Source organism: Cibotium barometz, chromosome 20 (genome assembly GCF_041138505.1).
Source record: "Cibotium barometz isolate CiBa-2024 chromosome 20, ASM4113850v1, whole genome shotgun sequence".
NCBI lineage: Eukaryota > Viridiplantae > Streptophyta > Polypodiopsida > Cyatheales > Cibotiaceae > Cibotium > Cibotium barometz.
Window position 1 is genome coordinate 3,505,915 of NC_141065.1, and position 26,183 is coordinate 3,532,097.

Sequence of the window (26,183 nt, forward strand, 5' to 3'; positions counted from 1 at the left end):
TGCAGAGTGCATGTGACATAAGCTGCATGGTCTTTGTAGCAATTGCTTTTATGATTGTCTTATGGCTTAGTTTGTCACAAGCTTGTGTAGCCCGTTTGGTTTAATTCTTTTATACAACTGTAGTCTACCATACTTTTGGCTGAAAATTGAATGCTCTGAATTGTTTATGTGAGCAGGGTATTAAGATAAGTTCAAATGATGAAGGTTCATCAAGGTACAGATTCCTGTACAGTGAGGTCATCTAATGTGTTTGTATGACGCACATGTGCCGGGAGTGGTTATCAGCATGCATTTTATTTGAATTGTTATCTCCAGAAGTAAAACTTTTCTTCATAGGCTTCCTTGACCTTAACACTTTTAAGTCGAAAGAGAGACTAGCGACAGTGGCTGTTTTAAAGCACATATCTATGCTATAAATGATACATCAATCACCCAATACCAAGCAGCTTTGATTTGCATGTGCAGGCTGTTTGAAACAGTGCAGAGATTAATTCGCGAAGTTTTACATGCTAAGGCTAGTGCCAGCTCTGATTCTGCAATAAGCCAGTTTTCAGAGGTACCATTGTTCACTGCAAGCATTGTGTAAATAATCATCCGCCTTGTTGTATCCTCACATGGTCACATCTCTTTTTTATAATGTGATTGCATAGGAATACTACAAACTTGATTTGATCAACAGGCGTCATGCTCTTAATCTGCTTGCCACACAGTATGGGGTTGACAGAGCTAACATTCAAAGCCTTCTTCGACACTACTTGGGTCTTCAGCATGGTATTGCATTTGACCCTTGGTGTGACCTTTTTTGTGTGTGTGTGAGCGTTGTGTGTGCAGCTTTTTGCCTGAAAGAGTGACCACATAAGCTTTATTGAGAACTAGAAGCCTGTTGATGAGAGCGTCTCCACCCTTCTTGCAATTGGGTTTTTATCATCCATTTCGCAGGTAAGGATGACAAGGTAACAAACCAAGGGGAAAACTTGCCAGCCCTGTATCGAACAGAACAGACTTTGCGATCTGCTCTCACACCACTATCTATGCAGCTTTTCAAACGGATAAATTGTCAACCCGGTGGCTTAAAGTTTTTGGTTGATCTACGTGGTGATTTGAGGGCAGTAATTGAGTATGTTCCAAATAGGCACGCATTGCATTGTACCTGCCAAGTGTCGTAATGTTCCTTTTTTGAGACTCCAACCACTTTCCTTTCTCATGCAACCTAAAATTGTGACAGGGAGCAGAATCTAGCATCCTTTCGTTCCTTGGATGTCGTGTTGAAGGAGGTGCTGGAGACTGCATTAAGCCCTGCAGGCTTAAAGCTCCATCAATTCACGTGGAATGATCCTGCTTCACTTCTGGAAAAGATAGTAGCATATGAGGTGAAACCCATGACCTGAGCATTCCCTTGATTATTTTTGTACACAGAGGGCATATGGATGATCACAACCAACCATGTGCATGGGTGGCTATGTGATGCTTATAATAATAGATTAGAGACCTTAAAACTACGATTCCTTATTGTAATCTTTTTGATTTGGGAGTTACTTTAACAGTCTACATGCAATCAAGGGCGGGAACTGCATGCTTCAAGCAACATCTTATGCTGGGTTTTGTTCTTTTAACAGGCTGTTCATCCCATAAGCAATCTTTTTGACTTAAAGCGCAGGCTTGGATCAGGACGGCGCTGCTTTGGGTATTTCCATCCTTCAATGCCAGGTTTGAAAAAAAAATCTTGAGCATAATGTTTTGAAAAGAATTCTGTTTTCATGTTGTTAACCCTACATGTCATTTATGTACAATGTACATATCCCATGATGAAGCAATGAAGCATTAATAAGCTCAAATACACACGCTTAACATCTCCAAGGTTTTGATGTAGCCCAAGTACTCTTCAGAAACTCATGAAATACACACACCATCATCTTTTTGACCGTCAGATTAGATACCCTTAAATACATGCTGTAATTAGCATATCATTTGCATGGCACTATCTCCATGATATAAGATGGAAAGAGCACAATGTCTCTTGATGTGAAAAAGCAGGATGGTCCAGCAAAGGGGATAGCCTGTAAAAGGGCGACCTTACGCCACTGTTGTTTTTGGGGCTGGATAAAAAGTCAAACTTTCTCTTCATCTGGAATGTTAAAACAGTTTAATAAAGGGAAACAGTTTTTTCACTGTGCTAGCAATGAAAAAGTAAACATTTGGTGGGGGTGTAAGCACTCTCTATTTCACTTGAATGCCAAAGCTTACTGCCATTTGGAGGGGGGGGTGTTGCAAGTGGAAGCTAGGAGATAGAAATGTTAATTTGATTAGAGCATAATTCAGCATCCATAAAGTTGATGATTTGCACATGAAGAAGTGAAAGAGAGAGAGAGACAGTAGAGAGTAAACCGTATTGGGTCCAAATTAAGCCTCTAAAGGGCCGTCAAGCGTTTAAGTGTGCTGGTGGTTTTAAGGGGATAAAGTGAGTGCCTTTCTCTTAAGTGGAGTCGTTTGTGAAGTTTGAACCCCTCGATTAGTTACATTGGTATCAAAGCTTAGCTTCCTTTAAACTAAGGAAAACAGTCGTGGCCAGGCCAATTCACAAGGCTATTAGTGTGGGTAATCCAAAGGACTACTAGTCCTCTAGCCAGCATCTACCAGATTTTGGAAAATTTCAATCGAAGATTTTGTGCAAGTTTTGCACAAACCCAGTTTGAGAACCATACTGTTGCTTGCTCGTGAGAGAGGACCAGCCATGGAAGAAATCTAGCTTTGGATCTCAGAATGTATGGCTTCGACAAGAGGACCTCGTCTTCATAGTCAAGGACATAGAAAATTCGACTCCGACAAACATAAAAAGCTAAGTATATTTTGAGCTTTGCAGGATTGCTGTGTTTGTTATTTTATTTTTCTTCGGTAGTTTGTAATATTGTTGCATGAGTTATGTGCATACCTTACTCTTGCAACTTTGCAAGGAGAATGCGGAATATCTTCTTGCAAAATGTGATGAGCATCTAAAACTTGAGCCCACCTCTCCACCAAGGTACTTTTGGCCAACTTGGTTTACAAGCGGTAGAGTTTTGGATTTGGATTGGCACTAGATTAAGTCATACGATCCCCGGAGTCTATGTGAGTTAGCTCAAGTGGTACTATTCTTGGAGCCTGACCTAGCAAAATAGATCAAGTTGGTATGATCCCTGGATCTATGCCAAGTAGAGGATCAAGTGGTATGATTCTCGGTCCCTTAGTCAAGTAGTACGATTCCCGAAGCTTTTAAGAGATTTCAACATTAGGATCAAGTAGTACGATCCTATGGTCAAGTGGTTCGATTCACAAAATTACACGAGCTCATTGATCGGACTCTTGAAGAGATCATGTGTGTGATACAACAACTCTTCACTTGGTACTTTTAGACTGAGTGTTGCTGGTAGAGTCATGTAGACTTTACTCTTCACTTAGTACTTTTTGGAACGAGTGTTGCTGGTAGAGTCGAGGAGACTTTTGCATAGAACCATATGAATGGTTCACTCTTTCCCTGCAATGACTGGACATTTTTGATTCTAGAAGAGGAAATGCTGTTGGATTGCATGGTACAGGAGAGCAGGCTGCGAGAAGAAGAAGAAGAAGATATGTTTACGTCTTGCAAAAGACCCAACGGGTCTACGAGACAAAAGGTGTACAATCTGTCCATGGAATCTCATCATGAAAAAAAAAGACAACATAACAAAAAGAACTAACACTAATCCCTATCATCATTGTCATCCTCATCATGGATGATCACCATCCTCATCATCGTGGATACAAAGTGGGTATAGAGGATATGGGGGTGTGAGTGTGGAGAGGGAGCTATCCATCGATGTGTGGTAGGGGACCATAAAGGATTTCCAGCAACGACGAGGGGGTGAGGAGGGCCCCTAGATGTGCAGGGCCGAGGAGAAGCTGGGACGAGGTAGCAGCTACAGCTCGGTGGTGGGCGAGGATCTCATCACTTTGGGGGTCGGTTGGTGGCTTCATCCGTCTCTGTGTCCTCCTCCTCTGGAAGAGGAGGGTGAGGCCATCTAGCTCTCCGAAGTACGGTGGCACGAGGCAGGGTAACTCCAGCCGAGGGGCGCGATGGTGGGCCCCTCGGTGGTATTGTGGTGGCCTCATCCATCTCAGTGTCCTCCTCTGGGTGGAAAAATTTGGTGATGGTAGATTGAGATGGGTGCCAGCGTCGAGGATCTCTGAATAGTAACTCTCTGTGTCGTCGGATGTCCAACAGGAAGAGTCCAAGACAACGCTGATCCGGATACTCCATAACCCGAGATAATAGCCCAAAGCCCTCTCTAAATAGGCAGTGGAATCTCCCCCTGATTTCATAATACACTGGGCACAGCACTGACAAATATAATGCTCATAAGACTCTACTCCTCCATGGCACAATCTACAGAGTTTGCTCTCTGTAGGGATCCCTGCTACTCTCCCAACCTCAATCTCGAGCCTATGGGATGAGACCCTGAGCTGACCAAGTGCTATCCTCATGGCATGTGACATGAAAACTTCCAGGTATCCTGGCTTATGTATGAATCCATCCTCTATAAGCCTCAAAAAATGGTCACTGTAGTACTGCATCTTTGGTGGTAGGGGCTTCCCTGGGGTAATCCACGCATCTCGAATGTGTAACTGTAGCAAGTCATATCGAATTACCCGGTTTCTGTCCACATGTGTGAGCCTGGTGTAGGGGTATTCAGGGTCATACTGAAATGGGGGTAGTCGGCTCATCTGTAGTTCGTGTGTGGTAAACCATGTGAGGACAGAAGCATACCAGGATGGATGCACCCCTCTTGCTGCTATCGCCTGAGAAGACGCTTGAGAAGACTGTAGTGCCAGGTATAGTAAACATGACGATTCCATGGCTAGTATCCTCTGTATGTACGTGACAGTTTGGAAAAAGGCCTCCACCACCATAGGTGCTGTAGTTGCTTGAATAATATGGTGAGGGACAGGTGGTTTGCTGCGTATAAATCTGGATAGCATCAAAATATGTGGACGCTCTATGCACTGCCAATCTGCCGCTGATAAGCCTTTCATACATCATCGCTGAAGTCACTAGTGTGTCACAAAGCCAGCCCTTCGTCCTGGGTTCTCGGAAGTGTCTGGTGGCACTGTCTCTCTAGGAGGGCAAGTGCAGCGTATTCCCTAGTCGGTCTGTCCTGTGATGCCTTTCTCATGGAGAAGCGTCCGCCAGAGCTCGTGAAAGTGACCCCAAGTAGACATACGAGTTTGCTTGCCCATGTAGGTGATCTCTGTATGTTCCCTCACACTAGGGGAAGTATAGAAGAACATGACCTTGGTCTTCCCAAGGTTAACTGATAACCCCCTCTGCAAACAAAAGTGTCATGTGCACAGTGTGTATCTATCGTGTGCTACACGCACACAAGACTAGCTTCGAGGTTTGGGGAAGCTTGGAGCTAGGCAGGCTGATTGACGAGCTGAGTTAGGGATAGACTAACGGGCGGGCACCCAAGTATGGACGGGCGGGCGCTTAAGTGTGGACGCCCGATGACCGGCCAAGAGCCTATAAAAGGGTGGCCAAGGTTAGTCATTAGTCATATAGAGTCTCGCGTGACTTTGTGAGAGCTCTATGGTCAGGAGCCTGGATCTAGTGCAGACGTGCACCTGCTTCATGCAGCTGAGGCCGGCAGCAGTCTCGAGGCCCGCGTCGAGGGTAGCTTCGTGGCGGTATGGGACGTCACGAGGTAGAGATTGGTCGGTACGTCCATCTAGTTAGCTCAGCTCGTGGCTCGGTGGGGATAGCCAAGTCTTGTGGGCTTGCCCACGGCTGACGTGGTTGGGAGGTGAGTCAGGCCTGCACCCCGTTCTTGTTTGTTTGGTTTGTTTGCAGGTTTCGAGTCATGTACCAGGAGAGTTCCACGAGGAGATCCAATGGGGATTTGACAGTGGTATCAGAGCATGCCTCGTGAATGAGCAAGTCGGTAGGTAGAGAAGATGAGGTCGAAGAAAAGGTACGAGTTCAAGAAGCTTGGTGTTTTTTGTCTATGCATACTTCTGTTTTTCAGATTAGTATGTTGCTTTTTCATCGAAGAAACCGTGATGAGGGTGTAGGTGGTTTAGCAGGGTTGATTTGTTAGCAAGAAGAAGGCTGGATGCGTTTTTGCAGTCGTATGAACTGTTGAGAGAGAGAGAAAACAAAAAGCATGGCTTTTTGTTGAAGAGAGAGAGAGAGAGAGAGAGAAGTTCGCCGACTATGATATGTGCAGTCGGGTGCTGCTGGCCAGGGCTTGCACACGTGCTGTGGGTGCAGGCGAATAGGCTGGCATCACCTGTGCGCAGGCAGGTAGGCGGCCAAGCGTACGCAGGCAGGAAGCCAAGCAGACAGGTAGCAAGGCCTATGCAGGCAGGCAGCCGTGCACAGGTGGCAATGCCTATGCGCAGGCGGAAAGCACATGTGCAGGCGCGCAGGCGACGAGTGGCGCTGAATTCATGTGGGCGAAGAAAAAAAAAAAAACGTAAGAGCATACCAGCTTCGATATTAGCTTTTTTTTTTTTTTTTTTTGGGGATTAAACCTTATTAAAGGGTTTAAAGTCCCATTTAAAGCTTAAAGGTGTAAAAAAAAAGAAAAAGAAAACAGAATATATATATATATATATATAAACACAAAAGCAAACTCAAGATTGCTTTTGGGGAAAGCTTATACAAACCCCTTAAGCGGGCTTCTTGCCACACATCTCTCAAGTTTTCAAGCTCTCAAGCTCTCAAGTTCTCTAGCACTTTTCTTGTGCAAGATCGAATTTTCTCTCTCCTTGCCCTCTTCAAGATGTCGACTCAAGAATTCGAGTTTGAGCTCCTTATCGAACGTGAAGGCCTGCCGCTATGGAAGATACCGATGTCGATCTTTTCGACGATTACGTGTCAAAATCAGATTTCCAAGAGTTTAAAGTTGCTCTCGAAGCTTCTTCTTCGGAACGTCAAGCACAAATTGCCACGCAGATGCAGGCTTTGCAGAACTCCATCTCTCTTTTGACCACTACTCTATCTACTCTTTTGGGTATGGATACCTTGGCCTCTGCTTAAGGCCCCATCATTACTCCGGAATAGTTCGGGGGCGAGCAAAAGCAGCGTACCAACAAGGAGATAGTGGACACTTGGCTACATAAGTGGCACGTCCATTTTCAGTTCCATCCATATGACGATGGGAAAAAGGTCCAATTAGCAGCAGGTTTCCTCTCAGAGGCAAAGCTTTGCTTTGGTGGAAGGAACTCAACCCTAAGCCAACGACTTGGGCACAATTTGAAGATGTCTTCAAGAAAGAATTCCTCAAGAAAGAGGATGATTATGATGTTGTTGCTCGATTTACAGCTTTGACCATGACCTCGCAGCACCTCACTTATGAGGTCTACCTCCAAAAATTTAGGGACTTGCAGATGAAAGCTACGAAGATGGATCCCACAACTCTTTTGGGGTTCTTTGTAGCCGGTTTACCCGACTTATATCATTTACAGGTTAAAAATAACAAATGCAAGTCTTCGGACTAACCTTCGAAGAATTCAAGTTCGACACCAGCGAAGAAGAAACGTCTCCTTAGAGCTTTGAAGCTCAAGAAGGAGGGATGTTGCTTCATCTGCGAAGAAAAAGGACACATGCGTAACGAGTGCCCGAAGCAAAAGGGTGCAAAGACCAACGCAGGACCCAAGCCAAAGGCAGCTAACTAGTTGTCTTTGACAGGTACGTCAGTTACTGTACTTTCTCACCCTAGTACATGTTCTAATTGTTTATTCAACTCTAAAGTTTTGGGCTTGCCTGATCTTCTCGGAGTTTATGGAGAAGTAAATGGCCATAGAATCCACATTCTTCTAGACCCTGGCAGCTCACACAACTTTGTTAACTACAAACTTGTGTAGAAATTGAGTCTTGATACGACACCCAGCGATCATACCTATGAGGTACGCCTACGTGCGAGGTCGGTAAGTATGGGATCGAAAGATGGAGATGCTACCAATCCGGATTGAGGACTACAAAGATACTCTGGAATGCTATATTATGCACCTAGAACATGTAGACTTGTTATTAGGGATTGAGTGGTTTAAGACTCTTCAAGTCCAAATAGATTGGTCTAGTCATATTTTTTCTTTTCAACATAGGAACACCTAGTATAGTATCTTAGGTGATTATATACATCCCTCTCAGGGACCTCTTGTAAATACAGTTGATTTTGAAAATATAATGAATTCTTCTTTGTATACCGCTTTCCATTGTGTATTGATTCCACTTTCTTCATTTCTCATACCTTCTATGGATGTCAATGAATTAAACGTATTTGAAAGCAAAGAATCACAGAAGATACTTGATTCGTTTCAAGATGTATTTCCTAAGGAACTGCCATCGGGTTTACCACCTGAAAGAGCAGTAGATCATCGTATCGACTTGATTCCTGGTGCTCATCTTGTCAGTATTCCACCTTATAGGATGAGCCAAGCTGAGAAAGATGAGTTGGCTAAACAACTCGAAGATTATTTGAGGATATGCCAGATCCATCCAAGTAAAATCACCTTGGGGTGCACCTATGTTACTTAGGAGAAAGAAGGACAACACCTGGAGAATGTGTGTAGATTACAAGAGATTGAACAAGTTGACATTTAAGAACCGTTATCCTCTCCCTAGATCAGATAACCTGATTGACCGGTTAGCAGGAGCGAAATTTTTCACGAAGATAGATTTACGTAGTACTGGCTATCACCAGATACGTATTTATGAAAGGCATGTCGAACAAACCGCCTTTCGGACTAGGTATGGCCATTACGAGTTTCTCGTATTACCTTTTGGGTTAACCAATGCTCCAGCCACTTTCCAGCAAATGATGAACGATCTATTTGAAAAAATTTGTGGTTGTGTTCCTGGATGATATTTTGATATATAGTCATACTCTTGAGGATCATGTTAGACACCTCACGATTGTCTTATCTATTTTAAGACAGAATCGACTATATGCTAAGTTAAGTAAATGTGAGTTTTTCATGACAGACATCATTTACTTGTGACACAAGATTACTAGAGATGGGTTGAGCATTGACTATGACTGAGTTCATAAGGTTCTTGAGTGGCCTATACCACGAACAGTGAAACAACTTCGTTCTTTTCTCGGTTTTGTTGTTTTTCTTCGGAAATCTGTGCGGGAGTACTCTCAGCTCACAGTACCGATGACCGACTTGTTGAAAGGTCGTGGACGTAAGTCAAATCAGCCTATCACTTGGAATAACGATCTGGATATGGCCTTCAGACTTTTGAAAGATAAAGTCAAGGAAGCACCTATCTTAGCATTACCCGATCCTAGTCGGCCTTATGTTCTTGAAACTGATGCCAGTGACTATGCCATCGGGGCTGCTTTATTTCAAGATGGTAGACCTGTTGCTTTTGAAAGTAAAAAGCTAGACGACACTCAATCTCGTTGGCCAACCCTTGAGAAGGAGCTTTATGCTGTGATTCACGCTCTCAAGGTTTGGAGACATTATTTATATGGCTCCAAGTTTGTGGTATTGACTGATCATCAGTCAATCAAGTATGTGTGTGATGCGGATGATTTGAGAGGAAGGAAAGCTCGTTGGGTTGAGTTAATGCAAGATTTTGATTTTGAGATTCGTTATCGAAAAGGGTCCATGAATAGTGTTGCAGATGCGCTTCGTCGGATTAGAGAGGTGAATACTTTGTCGTTCACCGAGATTTCTACTGACTTATTTCAGTCATTGAGAGGGCTTTGCAGGACTGATAGTTATTTTGGTCCATATTGGCAGAAGATCCAGGACGGGAGCTCATTGATTGACCAAGACTTAATGACGGAATAGCCTACTATTCAGGCTGCAGGAGGTCAGTGGTTGGATGATTCGGAATGGTTTACTATTCCGTAATGACAAAATTTGTGTACCATAGATCCCGGACATTCGGTCCAAGATTCTTAAGGAGTGTCACGACGTCCCTTCTGCCGGACACCCTGGGGTACAGAGGATATTATCGTTAGTGAAACACACTTTTTATTGGCCAAAGATGAAAGGGTATGTAGAAGATTATGTTCTCAAGTGTCAAGTTTGTCAAGCAAATAAAGCTGAACGCTTTAGACAGGCTGGGTTGTTGCATCCTTTGCAAATCCCAAGTAATAAATGGGAAAGTATTTCCATGGATTTTATTATCCGATTGCCAAGAACACATCAAGGCCACGATTCTATTTGGGTTGTGGTAGATCGCTTGACAAAAATGGCTAGATTTTTACCAACCCGGAAGACTATTACAGCTATGCAATTAGCACGACAGTTTATCGAGCAATTGTTTAGACTGTACGGGTTACCGCCGCAGGACATAGTCAGTGATAGGGACTCTAAGTTTACGAGTGATTTTTGAAAACTTGTTTTTGAGAAGTTGGAAACAACTTTGAATTTGAGTTCCTCGGATCATCCTCAATCTGATGGCCAGACTGAAAGAGTGAATCAGATTTTGGAGGATATGCTTTGAGCATATGTATCCAAAAGACAGAGTTCATGGGAGGATTATCTTCCTATGTTAGAATTTGCATATAACAGTACTAAGCATACGAGTACAGGTTTTAGTCCTTTCATGCTTATGTATGGTTTTCAACCTAGATTACCTGTTACAGTGGGATTCTCAGGACTTCAGCATGATGCAACACGTAATTTTTGCAAGATATGCAAGAAATGTTACAAGTTGCGAAGGAATCTATTAGAAGTGCTTAAGACCGAGACAAATTGAGCCCATTCATGAGGACCTGCCGGCTACGGAAGCCACAGATGGCGATCTTTTCGACGATTTTGTTTCCAAATCAGATTTCCAAGGGTTTAAAGTTGCTCTCGAAGCTTCTTCCTCAAGCACAAGTCGCCGCGTAGATGCAGGCTTTATAGAACTCCATCTCTTTGTTGAACACTACCCTATCTACACTTTCGGGGGTATGGATACTTTGGCATCTGCTTTAGGCCCCCAGTTTGGGGGCGAGCAAAAGCAACGTACCAAAGAGATAGTGGATACTTCACTACCGTGGTCCAATCTCTACGGTCCTGTGCTTTCACTAGACTCCGCGGAGAGCGCCCCACTGGTGTTCCAAGACCACGCACAAACAGGCGCTCTCGTACTAACGCCTGGCTCTCCCGATCTCAGCACCTTTGGACCGAGGTTCTCCAATAGCTTGGACTATCCGGCACCGAACAGGTGTTGCCGTAGTGAGAGTCCCTTATCAGATTTATCACAAAATACTTTACTTAAATCTGAAAATTCACTTACTTGAAGATGGCAGATGGAGATCCAATTCTTGAGGAATCTGTGCGTAGTTACTTGAGTGGGACACCAGATGTAGCCACTTGAAGAAGGAAAACACCGCCTATGGAAAGGAGGTATAACCGCCTACAAAGGAGAAGAGGAGCAGCCGCTGTAGATAGATACACAGGGGCCTGCTGTGAAGGCAGTGCAACCTGTATGGTGGTGACACACACACAGCCTGTATGGTTGCTAGGCTATAGTGGAAAAGGGATGGCAGCCTGCAGCCGTTGGCCTGTAGTGCTCAGTTAGCGGAAGTGGACACACAGTGGGCAGCCGCCTGTTGAAGCTGGAACGCTGCCGGAATGAGAGGGACAGCCGCCTGTGAGGCAGAAACGCAGGTTGTTGGGGAGGACATGCGCAGCCACCAACTGTAGGAGCTGCAGCCATCAGGTAGCAGTGCACAGCCGCCTGACTATAAAAGTACAGCTGCTAGTGATGAACGCACAGCCGCCTGCTGTGGTAGGCGGCGTAGCTTGAGAAGATGGCCGCCAGGTTATACAGGAACACAGCCTGGGAAAACATGCGCAGGAGTTCAGTAACCGCCTGGATGCCACGAGGAGTAGCAGGCTGAAGGAACAGCCTGAAGCGGAGGAGCATGCGCAGCCTGTAGAAACGATCGCCGGTTGTGTGTTCGTTGGAGGTGGTGGCTTATTTTTTTTACAAAATTGTGTTGTGACTGGCTACCCACGTTTGCATGTGGGCGGCCAGTTCTATGGGGGTGTGGGTAGGTGACCATGCACCCACCCCCACACACACACAACTTAAGTGTGGCTCCCCACCTTGGCCCCTAATAAGTGGGTGCCCACTTTTAAGTGTATGTGAACATACAACCTTATAAATCAAAAGGTTAGAGATTAAAGTATTAAACTAACATGTGCAATATACTTACCACCTGTTCACATGCACCAAAACTCGTCAGAAGACAGAGCAGACTTCACGACACACTGGCAGGCGTCCCTGCTCAGTAAGTAACACGTCAAGCAGGCAAACACAAAAATACAAGTCATGCGAAAACAGTTTCAAACATGCAGAACATGAATGCATGTGCAAATAGTATCATGGACATATCTCCCATTCATGGAACAAGTACAAAATATCTGTCGACACAAAAATGACACGACGTACAACATAAATCCTGGTCTTCCTATGGAGTGACAGTCCCATAGGTAAGACACAGTTCCAGGCACGAGCCTCCCTATGGAGTGACAGTCCCATAGGCAAGACACGGCACGAATACTGGCTCTTCCATGGCGTGACAATCCCATGGATAGAACACAGTCCAGGTCATACACGGGTGGCACCAGTCTGGCTCCCGTCCATGTCAGCAAAAATACTGGCCTCTTCACATGAGACACTGGCCTGGCCTCAAGTGAACGAGACACAAAAACTGGAGATGGACCAAATGGTCGGCCAATTGGTGACAGAGAACTTCCTTTTGTGCTTGTTCCCCTGCTCGGTCACGGGTTTAGACTTGGAAGAGACCATTGTATCATCATAGATACGAGCGGAATGAATGGCCTTGTCCAAAGTTTTGCATTTGTTGTTTTTAACCTGTAAACGGTACAAGTAGGGTAAACCGGCTACGAAGAAACCCAAAAGAGTGGTTGGCAACAATATCATAGTCATCCTCTTTCTTGAGGAATTCTTTCTTGAAGACTTCTTCGAACTGTGCCCAAGGCGTTGGTTTAGGATTGAGTTCTTTCCACCAAAGCAAAGCTTTGTTTGAGAGGAAACGTGCTGCCAACTCGATCTTTTTGCCATGGTCATATGGATGAAACTGAAAATGGACCTGCCACTTGTTCTGCTTCGAATATCTACTTCGAGCCTATTGTTTGGTACTGTATTCATTTGTACATGGACATCATCTGGTTCTTGGAACCCATGGAGCATTGTATTTGTTAAATACTCCCAATAAATATATCATATATTGAGGGGGGGGGTCGGCCCGTTCCGGTCCCAGTGCTGGTGTCCAATTATCTCATGTCATTTCATTTCAATTTCAAGTTGTAATTAAGCTGTCCATTTCAAATTGTGGTATTAAGTTGTGCTATTACGCGTGTGGGTGTCCAACGGAGTCTATTCCCACTTGACGGGATCGGTTTCATTGGTATCAGAGCACGGTTGTTTCCCTCTTCCTAAACGAACCTGTGTACTGGACATCCCACTTTTAGCACACCTAAACACAGTGGACAGCCAAGGCAACCCTTTGGAAGTGCCTAATTCGAGGGGTCCATCTAGTGCCTCTCGTGGTTCTGATGCTCTGCGAAGAAGGCACAAGCCCCTTGAAAGGGTTAATGATAGTGAATCAAAGGAACAACTGTCTCGAGGAAAGACAGTCATGCTTGAACAAGGGCCTGATGCAATGAGGGCTGAAATGGAACATATGAGAAAACTCTTGCAGGCACAAGAGCAAGAGTTAAAATTTCTGCATGAAGATCCCCATGTGCAAAGTGCTATTGAAGCTAGGAAAGCTGATGCAATGGTAGATGTAACTTTTGAGTCCATGGCACGGGAAGTGGACAAGAAGCCAAGGGAGTTAGCACTTGCCTACCTCCTCCGCAAAGGTGACATCAAAGAGGGGGACAAGGGAGAGCTGAAATTCAGAAATCCACCTCGTTTGAAGCATGGAGATCCTGCATCTCAAAGGCTGAAGTCTTTTATGCAAAAGGAAGAGGTGACAGTCACCTCTAGACATGCGTCTTCTCCACAAGACACAAAGCCTGACAGATATATGTATGCTAGTGCTCATGGAGGACATGAAAGTCACATGCATTCAAGACATGTATCTCATGGTAAGGGTGACAGGTCTGTTGCTAGAAAAATTTTGCCTTCTGAGTTGTCTCATGGAGAGACATTGCCATATGCAGAAAAGTCACATGCATCTGAGTTTCAAGTTCATGGAGCACATGCCACCGTGCCTCATGAAACTTCTATGACGGCCCATGGAGCCCATGCAGATAGGGCTGCCCCGTTGGATAAGGGGAAAAGAAAAAGAGAAGACCATGAGCCTCATGCCAGAAAGCTCAAGGAATTTAAAGCAGGTGACAAATCTGTCAAGTTTGATGTTTTTCATGGGGAGCATGATGCTTCTAAAGTGTTAGCATTTGTGGCACAGTTTGACATTGCCTTTAGCGATGAGGACTTCACTGAGAAGTCAAAAGTACGCCATGCTAGCATGTTTTTGAAAGGGACCGTTGCTCATTGGTGGATCACCGAAAAGATCACTAAGGATCCTATTTGCACCTGGAAGGAATTTAAGGATAGATTCTATGCTCAGTTTTTGCCACCAAATGCGGAGCAAACTTTCACTCAAAAGTGGGACAGGCTGGAGCAAAGAGATAATGAAAGCGTGCAACAGTATGTTAACAAGTTTTGGGGAAAGTGTTGCTGGAAGTAACTCCCTTTATGCAAATCACTGAGGATGAAAGAAAGAGGAAGTTTTGCTCTGGACTGCAACCAGCATATCGTTCGGGCATTGAATTGCACCCGAAACATACTTTGCAACAACTCACAGCTTCTGCTCTTGCTACGGAGCAATTGGTGCTCAAAATTATGCAGGATCAAGGCGGTTCAAAGGATCAAGGCGGTTCAAAGGGGAAAGACAAGGCTGTCCCAAATCTGCAAAAGGGTGGACAGCCACCTAAAAAGAACTTCCGGGAGACCCTGGTAGAGCTGAAAATACCACATCTAAAGATCAGGGCCCAAGGAAGAACAAATTCGGCTTAACCCCGGAGCAAAGAGAGCAATATGCCAAGGAGGGAAAATGTTGGTCATAGAGTCCGTATGGATCCAGCAAAGGTGGAAGCAATACTTAATTGGCCAGCTTTGAGGACCGTGCATGATGTACGCAGTTTTTTAGGATTGTGTTCCTATTACAGGCGTTACATACGGCACTTTGCTGAAATTGCTTCGCCTCTTCATGCTTTGACGAAGAAAGCAACTCCGTTTAGATGGGCTGATCGGGGAATTACAGCATTCAAAAAGCTCAAAGAAAAGCTTACTTCGGACCCAGTATTGGTGTTACCGGATCTCCGAAAGGCTTTTGTTGTCCAGTGTGATGCATGTGGAAGTAGCATTGGTGCAGTTCTCATGCAAGAGGGACATGTGATAGCCTATGAGAGTCGAGTTTTGCAAGATGCCGAGAAGCATTTGCAGGTGTATGAGAAAGAGATGTTGGCTGTAATTCACGCTCTTTCTACATGGAAACACTACTTGCTTGGGGCTGATTTCACTGTGCAGACAGATCATCAGACTTTGCGATATTTCCTCACGCAGACTAAGCTTTCAGAGAAGCATATGCGTTGGGCAAACTTTTTGTCAATGTTTCACTTCCAGATTGTGCATGTGGAAGGCAAAAAGAATGTAGTGGCAGATGCTTTGTCACGCAAGCCACAGGTTTCTGCAGTTTCACTTGCTTATCATCATGAGCTTGATGAAATGAAAGAGCAGTATGCCCATGATGAGGATTTTGAAAGGTTATATGATCAGATGTCTGAGGGTCAGCGGCATGAGCATTACACTCTCAGAGATGGGTTTTTATTGATGCATGGCAGACTGTGTGTTACCAGGCCATTGCGACTCAAGGTTATGATTGAAAGTCATGCTCCACCGTATGCAGGTCATAGAGGAATTGACGCCACGGTCAAAGCAGTGGAGACTTTCTTTTATTGGCCAACCTTGAGAAGAGATGTTGATGCCTTTGTGAGGCAATGCATTGTATGTCAGAAGGTAAAGTTTGACCGTCAGAAGACACCAGGGTTATTACAGCCTTTACCTATTCCCGATAGACCTTGGGAGAGCATTGCCATGGATTTTGTATTTGATCTTCCACGGACACAAACGGGAAATGATGGCATCTGGACAATCATATGCAGGTTCAGTAAGCAGGCACATTTCATTCCCGTGAGGAAGACAATTAAAGTGGATCATATGGTGAAGTTGTTCATGGCGAACATCTTCAAGTATCATGGCTTGCCTACGTCTATCATTAGTGACCGTGATCCACGGATGACGAGTTTGTTTTGGAGAGGGTTGTTTGACAACATGGGTACAACTCTCAAGTTTTCATCGTCATTTCATCCACAGACAGATGGTCAGTCAGAAGAGGCTAACTCTACAGTGTTGGATCTTCTCAAGTGTTATGTGTCAGAGCACAAGCAACAATGGGAAAAGTATCTTCCTTTGGTGGAGTTTGCATATAACAACACTGTACATAGCTCGACAGGCAAGGCGCCTTTTGAGATTGTCGAAGGAGGGAAGAAGGTACCGCCCATTTTGCATACAAAGGATAAGATCTTTGAGGCTGATCAGTATGTGGAGAGCTTGGATGAAGCTTATCGGAGAGTTAAGTTGGCCCTCCAGAAAACTCAGCAGAAGCAAAAGAAAGCCGCAGACCGTCACAGACGTGATTTACAGTTTGCATTGGGTGATTGGGTTCTTTTGCGTTTTGAAAAGGCTAGACTCAAGAAGATGAAGGGTAAAGAGCGCTTATTCCCTAAGTTGAGTATGCGATATTATGGGCCTTTTCAGGTTTTGGAAAAGATTGGTGAGGTAACCTATCGTTTGAAGTTGCCAGATCACTGGAGGATTCACAATGCTTTTCACGTGAGTCTTCTTAGACCTTTCCGTGGGGATGTGCCTGAGGATGTATCAGATGAGGCTCAGCCGGAAGTTGAGGAACTTGATGAGGTTCTGATTCCAGAGCAGATACTGGCACATAAAGAAAGGAAGGTACGAGGTAAAGTTTCCCGTCGTTATCTTGTGAAGTTCAAGAACTATTCACCGATGGATGCGAAGTGGATGGAGGAAGGTGACTTAACAGATTCACCTCAGGTTTTGCAGCTTTATCTCGATGCCTTTGAGTTAGAGCCGACTCTTATTGTGGCTCATTCAGGTTCAGCAGAGCATGGGTCTGGAGCATTACCTGATGCTCAAGAGGGGGGTAGCACCTCCACTCCCTTGATACAGACAGGCTCAGATGACATCTAGAGGTCGCTTGGTGCAGATTTTATCTCATCCGAAGGTACTGAGGCTGACAGTACATCTGTTTATGGGACTTCTATGATATATGTGTACTAGTCACATGGAGATTTTTGTGGCTATGTATGGTTCACAGTGGTATACAACTTGGACTATTACTATGCCATTGGTTTGCAGTGAATGTTGATACATGTGTATGGCTCAGAGAGATTGGGACGCTGATCTTGCCATATTGTATATTTCACTTTGGATATTTTGATGCAACACCAGAATGCAATCGAGGACGCTTGCCATCTTTCAAGAGGGGGGTATGTCATGGCCCTGTGAAAATGGAGCAGGACAAGTGTGGGCATGGTGGTTGCAGAGTCAGAATATTTTAAGATTCACATGGGGGGTGCCCGGACAGTGTTTAAGATGTGTGGACAACCCTAGGTGTGAAGGGGGAACATTAAAACATTAAGTTTGAATGTTTATTGAAGTTTGCCCCTAGGCCTTAGTGGCCCTAGGGAACTTATTAAGTTGGGGCCCTAGGGATTAAATTGGGAAGGAGGTTTTCTCTCTCTTCTCTCTCTCTCTTCCCTTTTTGGGAATCGTGTAGTAAAAGGGGAGCTTTCCCTCATGCGCATGATGTACTAGCGTGGAAAAGCACAGGAAGGGGAGGCGACTGCTGAAGAGAAGTTGTGCTGCTGTTTTTCTGAGTGGAACCAGCCGTACAGCACTGTACGGCCAGTACTGAACACTCTCTCACTCTCTCTCTTTCTCCTCTGTTGCTGGCGGCGCACAGGACAGCTGCTGGTGGCTGCGCAGAAGCTCTGTTCAGGCTGTGTAGTGTGTTTTCCAGCAAGTACACCCTGTACGACTGCCGTACAGTGTACGGACAGTCAGATACAGCACATACAGGTGCAGACGGCGCTTTTCTGGGTGCTGGACAGACCTGTGCATGCTGATTCAGGCTGGTACAGAAGTGGACAGCAGGCTGTTTATGCAAGTACAACGCCTGGCACGTATCCCGAGGCGGTACAGACGGTACTGTGCTGATTTTCAGATCTGTACTTTACAAGGACAGCATAGGAGTGAGCATCAGGAGGAAGATACAGGCAAGTGCAAGCACATGTGTGAAGCAGGATCGTGGATTCAAGTGCCTGCAGGCACAGATTAGTGCTGTTGCTTCCTCCAGAGTTGTTTCACGAGCTGAACTTGGTAAGCCTTGACTCTGTTCATCTATCTCTCTTTCTATTGCTTGATGTCTGCTACAGGTATGTGTTATCTGGCTCCTTGTGAGAGGAGGAGTATGGCAGATTGACAAGGGATTAAGACAGGGATTGGACAGCGTATGTATGTTGAGCTGAGAAGATGTATCATGCTCTTGAGTTATGCCAGATGTATGCCCATGGCTGGCCTGCTTTGTGAACTTGGCTGATCAGAGGGAGGCACAGTGTGTTGCTTGAGGACACAGATCTGTGTGCATAGATCCTCTGTGCTGAGAAGGATTTGTGGGCAGCCAGATTGGACTTACAGGTGTAAACTCTCGGCTGGTTTTTGTGTTGTACTCAGCCATACATATTATTTTAATGGAATAAAGAAATACCGCAAGGGGCGCCAAGCTTTGGGGCCAACAGGTGTCGTTGTGTTTTCAGATTTGGGCACTCTAGCTCCAATCTGTGTTTTGTTTATCATCTAGACTACAAGTGGACGGGTGGTTGCTCCTACCGCACTCTGGTTTTCTATCAGGGGCCGGTTTCACAAGCCAAAGGCAGCTAACCAATTGTCTTTGATAAGTACGCTAGTTACCGTACTTTCTCGCCCTAGTTCATGTTCTGATTGTCTATTCAACTCTAAAGTTTTTGGCGTGCATGATCTTCTCCGAGTTTATTGAGAAGTGAATGGCCATAGAATCCATTCTTCTAGACCCTGGCAGCTCACACAACTTTGTTAATTATAAACTTGTGCAGAAATTGGGTCTTGACACAATACCCAGCGATCATACCTATGAGGTACGCCTACTTGCGGGTCGGCAAGTATGGGATTGAAAGGTGGAGACGCTACCGATCCGGATTCAGGACTACGAAGATACTCTGGAGTGCTATATTATGCATCTAGAGTATATAGACTTCTTATTGGGGATTGAGTGGTTTAAGACTCTTCAAGTCCAGATAGATTGGTCTAGTCATATTTTTTCTTTTGAACATAGGAACACCCAGTATAGTATCTTAGGTGATTGTATACATCTCTCTCAGGGGCCTCTTGTACATACAGTTGATTTTGGGAATATAATGGATTCTTCCTTGTATACTGCTCCCTATTGTGTCTTGATTGCACTTTCTTCATTTCTCATACCTACAATGGATGTTAATGAATTAAGTGTGTTTGAAAGCAACGAATTAAAAAAGATACTTGATTTGTTTCAAGATGTATTTCCTAAGGAACTGTCATCAGGCTTACCACCTGAAAGGGTAGTTGATCATCGTATTGACCTGGTCCCTGGTGCTCACCCTGTTAGTATTCCACCTTACAGGATGAGCCAAGCTGAGAAAGATGAGTTGGCCAAACATTTCATAGATTATTTGAGGATGGGCCAGATCCGTCCAAGTAAATCACCTTGGGGTGCACCTGTGTTACTCAGGAGAAAGAAGGACAACACCTGGAGAATGTGTATAGATTACAAGAGATTGAAAAAGCTGACAATTAAGAACCGTTATCCTCTCCCTAGATCGGATGACCTGATTGACCGGTTAGCCGGAGTGAAGTATTTCACAAAGATAGATTTACGTACGGGCTATCACCAGATACGTATTCATGAAAGGCATGTCGAAAGAACCGCCTTTCCGACTAGGTATGGCCATTATGAGTTTCTCATATTACCTTTTGGGTTAACCAATGCTCCAGCCACTTTCCAGCAAATGATGAACGATCTTTTTCGTGAACATATGGGGAGATCACTAGAGACGGGTTGAGCATTGAATATGACTGAGTTCAGAAGGTTTTGGGCTGGCCTATACCGCAGACAGTGAAACAACTTCGTTCTTTTCTCGGTTTTGTTGTTTTTCTTCGGAAATCTGTGCGGAAGTACTCTCAGCTCACACTACCGATGACTGACTTAGTGAAAGGTCGTGGAGTAGTCGAATTAGCCTATCACTTGGAATAACGATCTAGATATGGCCTTCAGACTTTTGAAAGATAAAGTCAAGGAAGCACCTATCTTAGCATTACCCGATCCTAGTTGGCCTTATGTTCTTGAAACTGATGCCAGTGACTATGCAATCAGGGCTGGTCTATTTCAAGATGGTAGATTTGTTGCTTTTAAGAGTAAAAAGTTGGACGACACTCAATTTCGTTGGCCAACCCTTGAGAAGGAGCTTTATGCTGTCATTCATGCTCTCAAGGTTTGGAGACATTATTTATATGGCTCCAAGTTTGTGGTATTGACTGATCATCAATCAATCAAGTATGTGTGTGATGCAGATGATTTAAGAGGAAGGAAAGCTCGATGGACTGAATGAATACAAGATTTTGATTTTGAGATTCGTTATCGAAAGGGGTCAATGAATAGTGTCGCAGATACGCTTAGTCGGATTAGAGAGGTGAATACGTTGTCGTTTACCGAGATTTCTACTCACTTATTTCAATGATTGAGAGAGCTTTGCAGGACTGATAGTTATTTTGGTCCATTCTGGTAGAAGATCCAGGACGGGAGTCCATTGATTGACCAAGACTCAATGACTGAGCAGCCTACCATTCAGGCTGCAGGAGGTCAGTGGATGATTCGGAATGGTTTACTATTCTGTAATGACAAAATTTGTGTACCACAGATCCCGGACATTAGGTCCAAGATTCTTAAGGAGTGTCACGACGCCCCTTTTGCTGGACACCCTGGGGTACACAGGACATTATCGTTAGTGAAACACACTTTTTATTGGCCAAAGATGAAAGGGTATGTAGAAAATTATATCCTCAAGTGTCAAGTTTGTTAAGCAAATAAAGCTGAACGCTTTAGACAGGCTGGGCTGTTGTATCCTTTGCAAATTCCAGGTAATAAATGGGAAAGTATTTCCATGGATTTTATTACTGGATTGCCAAGAACACGTCAAGGCCGCGATTCTATTTGGGTTGTCGTGGATCGCTTGACAAAAATGGCTAGATTTTTAGCAACTTGGAAGACCATTACAGCTACGCAATTAGCAAGGCAGTTTATCGAGCAATTGTTTAGACTGTACGGTTACCGCAGGAAATAGTCAGTGATAGGGACTCTTAAGTTTTGTAAGATCCCTGTTCCCACCGAGCAACGGATTCGGGGTACTGGCAGCGGAAGTAGCGCTTCTCGCGTGGGACAGGGGTCCCACACTCGGGGCCTCGCCCACGGATATCCGGATAAGAGACTAATCCGTCGGTTGTTCCAAAACCGAACCCGAAAAAACTTCCTTTACCGGAAAGCACGGGCGATTCCACCAGGATAACTTTTTACTCTAACGTAGTCAAGATCATTTCTGATCGAGATGATCCGATTACATCTATAAGATACTTAGTCAGTTCAAGGAAGAAACTTGCACTTGGATCATTGGGATCAACGCTTTTTTCCCCATTCAAGAGGCACAGCCGTTGATTCCTATCCATAGAACAGTTACTGTCCGGGATTTATTATATTTTTTTTCCTATCGTAAAAACAAAAGTTTGAGTCTCGGTTTACGGATCCATCAGTCCAGCCTAACCCCATCCAATCCCATGGGTTAGCCAACCGCCCAACCACTGTAGTGATGGGATCCAATTAAAAAATTTGGTTAGGTTTTGTCCCGGGTACCAAGGAAAAGAGTTCCAAGGCCCCCTAGCCGGATGTTCATGCAAAATAAAACTAGTCACACCACTCACACACCCAATATGAAATTGCCTTTTTTCCAACCAGATTCAACCAGTTTAAAACAATCCTTTAATAAAACCATAGTATCATTGATCACCATCTTCCAATTTATCCCATTGATTCTTAATTTTCCATCATTCCTTTATCAGAGTATATATGGCATCATTGGCAACTAGAACGCTCAGGGGCCGTTTCGATAGTTCCTAGCCTTTAATAATTTTCCATCATTCCTTCATCAGAGTATATATGGCATCATTGGCAACTAGAACGCTCAGGGGCCGTTTCGATAGTTCCTAGCCTTTAATAATTTTCCATCATTCCTTCATCAGAGTATATATGGCATCATTGGCAACTAGAACGCTCAGGGGCCGTTTCGATAGTTCCTAGCCTTTAATACTTGGCAATATAATCACTTATCAAGATGGACTCTCGTTGAAGATCAGCAAGATCAACCAACAGATCCATATAAGGGGCCATGGACTCATCCATTGAAGACCAGCAAGGTCAATCAACCAGATCCATGCCCGATTCAGAAAACAACTCCAACTCTGTTCCAATATCTTCCTCGACGCACGCGTGGGTATCCTAGGCAACCCAGAGCCCGAGCACCGTATGGTCAGCACCCTCTAGGATCCTTCGCAGGTAACCTAGCGCTTCACGCATAGGCCGCTTCCTTGGCCCCTCATCCACCGTACCGGAAGCTCACCATTTTAATCGCACCGAGGCTGGTCAAGACCTCGGCCGACCTTGCTACGCGAGACGTCCTTCATTGACTCCCCGTCAGCAGTTGCAACTTTACCATCACGACTTTAATCACAAGACGGTCAAAATGCTCCCCCCAGCATTCTTGACATAAAACAATCATTTACAAACAGCATTTACAAACAGTATTTACAAACAGTTTACAACACAATTTCTATTTTAACTTTCATTTTTCCACATTATCCTTTATCAATCTACATTACTTATTCCATATTCCAATCTATATGCGTACATTCACATCTACATGCATACATCTACATCTCTATGCATACATCCACATCCACATTCACATTCACCTCCATACATCTACATCTACATGCATACATCCACATCTCCATTCACATCTACATCTATACATCTACATCTACATGCATCCATCCACCTCCACATCCACATCTACATCTATACATCTACATCTACATGCATACATCCATATCTCCATTCCCATCTACATCTATACATCTACTTCTACATGCATCCTTCTACCTCCACATCCACATCTACATCTATACATCTACATCTACATGTATACATCCACCTCCACATCCACATCCGTATCTATACATCTACATCTACATGTATACATCCACATCCACATCTATACATCTACATCTACATGCATACATCCACATCTCCATTCACATCTACATCTATACATCTACATCTACATGGATCCATCCACCTCCACATCCACATCTACATCTATACATCTACATCTACATGCAAACATCCACATCTCCATGCATAATAAAATTCTTTTAATTAATCTAGGATGATAGTTCCTAGAATATGGTAGAAAGTCCTCTTTTTATGCTTTGAATGAATTTATTTTATGCGTAATTTCTATAAAAATTTTGCCATAGCTCCGCTACTATGACTGATAAATCTCAATTTTTTTTTTCCTAAGGGATAAAGCTCATTATTAAAGAAATAATTAGAATGGTCTCTAATTGGATCATCAATCCATAATGGTCTCTAATTGGATCATTAAGAAAACAATTAGAATGGTCTCTAATTGGATCATCAATCCATAATGGTCTCTAATTGGATCATTAAGAAAACAATTAGAATGGTCTCTAATTGGGTCATCAATCCATAATGGATTGAATCATCAATGTGCATAAACTAAAAGCATAGCAAAAAGCCATTAATTTGGCCTCAAGAATAGCTTAATCTTGGATTAAGGAAAAGCTTTATGAAAAGCTTCATTTGGATTGAGAATGGGTCATGAGTATGACCATTTCTTGAGTGAGAGAGAGAAATTATAAAAACCATTAGAATTTAAATATAAGTGGAAATTAACTTCTATAGCATTTATTAAATTACGTAACTCTTCACTACTATTCACCAATTAACTTCATTAGCATAAAAAAAAACCATACCAATTAAACTTCTCAAGCTTGAGAGGGGTTGAGAAGAGAGAATCATTGAGAAATCATAGAAAAGATCGAAATTCAATATACTTACCTTATGATTTGCTTGATTCTTTATTCACGGTAGAGGCCCCCAACCAATCAATTGGTTTAGTATGTTGATGGAGCCACCAATGGAGATTGAAGAAAGAGAGAGGTATCAAAAACTAGTGAATTATTAAAGAATTCACAGTTCTTGGCTTAGGTAGAGTAGAGTAACAAAGCATAAGACTCTATCTAATTTGGCTTAGGTGGAGTAGAGTAACAAAGCATAAGAGACTATATATTTTGTAGTAGAGTAACAAAGCATAAGAGACTATATATTTTGGCTTAGGTGGAGTAGAGTAACAAAGCATAAGAGACTATATTTTTTTTCAACAAGGGGAGGCTTCTATTTATAGGAAAATTTGAGCTCCTAACCAAACAAACTGATTCTAGAATTTTCCAAGTCGGTTTGGTCACTTTTTGACCATTTTAAGGTCAATTAAGCTAACTTTTTGGAACTAGACTTGAATTAGGAGAGAGGAGAGATAAAATATCTCAATTTTTATGAGTTTAAAACTCATTCAAGCATGTGAAATATGCACCTCCTTTAAAGAATTCCCCTTCCTTACATATGTGTCAAAATTGTATTGCTCATAGTTTTTTACTAATAACCCTTGTACATTTTCAACTCTTCATCTTATGTGAAATATGCACCTCCTTTAAAGAACTCCTCTTCCTTACATATGTGTCATAGTTTTTTTACTAATAAGCCTTGTACATTTTCAACTCTTCATCTTATGTGAAATATGCACCTCCTTTAAAGAACTCCCCTTCCTTACATATGTGTTTATTTACTAATAAACCTTGTACATTTTCAACTCTTCATCTTATGTGAAATATGCACCTCCTTTAAAGAACTCCTCTTCCTTACATATGAGTTTATTTACTAATAAACCTTGTACATTTTCAACTCTTCATCTTATGTGAAATATGCACCTCCTTTAAAGAACTCCTCTTCCTTACATATGAGTTTATTTACTAATAAACCTTGTACATTTTCAACTCTTCATCTTATGTGAGCATTTACTCATTTTTGGGTATCTTCTTTTACAATTTGGATTTATCTCCTCCCTACACATGGATTGATGCTATTGGCCCATAGAAACCTTAATTGGACCATAGTCTAAAGATTTCTGAAAATCTAGGCCCTTAGACTAAGGTTCTTTATACCTATTTCCAATTAATTCCAATTGCACATTGGAAAATTCTTTTTAAATTTCTGTTTCAGGGGAACTCATCTGAATTATAAGAGATATTTTTCCATCCAAAAATATTCAAAATCTGAATATTCTCTCTCTAGAATATTTTTCTCTCTCTAAGCTAAAACAGTTAGAAACAAGGTCTTTATATTTCTGAAGAGGGATTGATACTTACAGGGGAAGATACTAGACATCAAAAAGGGGTTGGGAGAGGAATCTTACATTCTACCCCACTTAAAAAACGCGAGATGTCCTCATCTCGCAACTTGGAATAATTTCGCAAGATGCACGAATATGAGACTTAGAGAAAATTTTTAATCAAGATTAACCACCAAGAAAAATCTTAAAGAGAGCAAGATTCAAAATAAGAACAAGATTTAAACTTTATTCATTCACGGGACTTATACAGTAAAGATAGAAGAACTCTTTACACTTCCATAAGCCCATCCATCATATGGTCACAAAAGCAGTCCTCACAAGCTGCACAAGTATAGGGTAACTCATCTATGGGAATGATTCTGCTGGTTATTGCCGCACCTATCTCAGTGGTATGAGGTGATCTAACAAAAGGACCTCTGAGAGGCAAGCCAAAAATGGGGTAAAGGCATATCTTCTCATGAGGAAGAAAACATGCCAGTAAA

General features: G+C 43.3%; 1 protein-coding gene across 5 annotated transcripts in view; it reads left to right on the plus strand.

Moving 5' to 3' along the window:
• LOC147627453 (malonyl-CoA decarboxylase family protein) overlaps positions 1 to 26,183 on the plus strand; it is a 110,708-nt gene that overhangs the window by 14,744 nt on the left and 69,781 nt on the right. For 4 of the 5 annotated variants that reach the window (XR_015268238.1, XM_086814348.1, XM_086814347.1 and 1 more), the window contains exons 2-7: positions 177 to 214; positions 466 to 556; positions 651 to 771; positions 940 to 1,132; positions 1,226 to 1,370; positions 1,617 to 1,707. Coding sequence is in view for 4 of the 5 variants with exons in the window: in XM_086814348.1 (XP_086670474.1) it covers positions 177 to 214; positions 466 to 556; positions 651 to 771; positions 940 to 1,132; positions 1,226 to 1,370; positions 1,617 to 1,707 (679 nt within the window). In the remaining variant the exon portion in view is untranslated. The remainder of the gene's footprint in view (positions 1 to 176; positions 215 to 465; positions 557 to 650; positions 772 to 939; positions 1,133 to 1,225; positions 1,371 to 1,616; positions 1,708 to 26,183) is intronic. The other variant, XM_086814350.1, reaches the window with a different exon arrangement.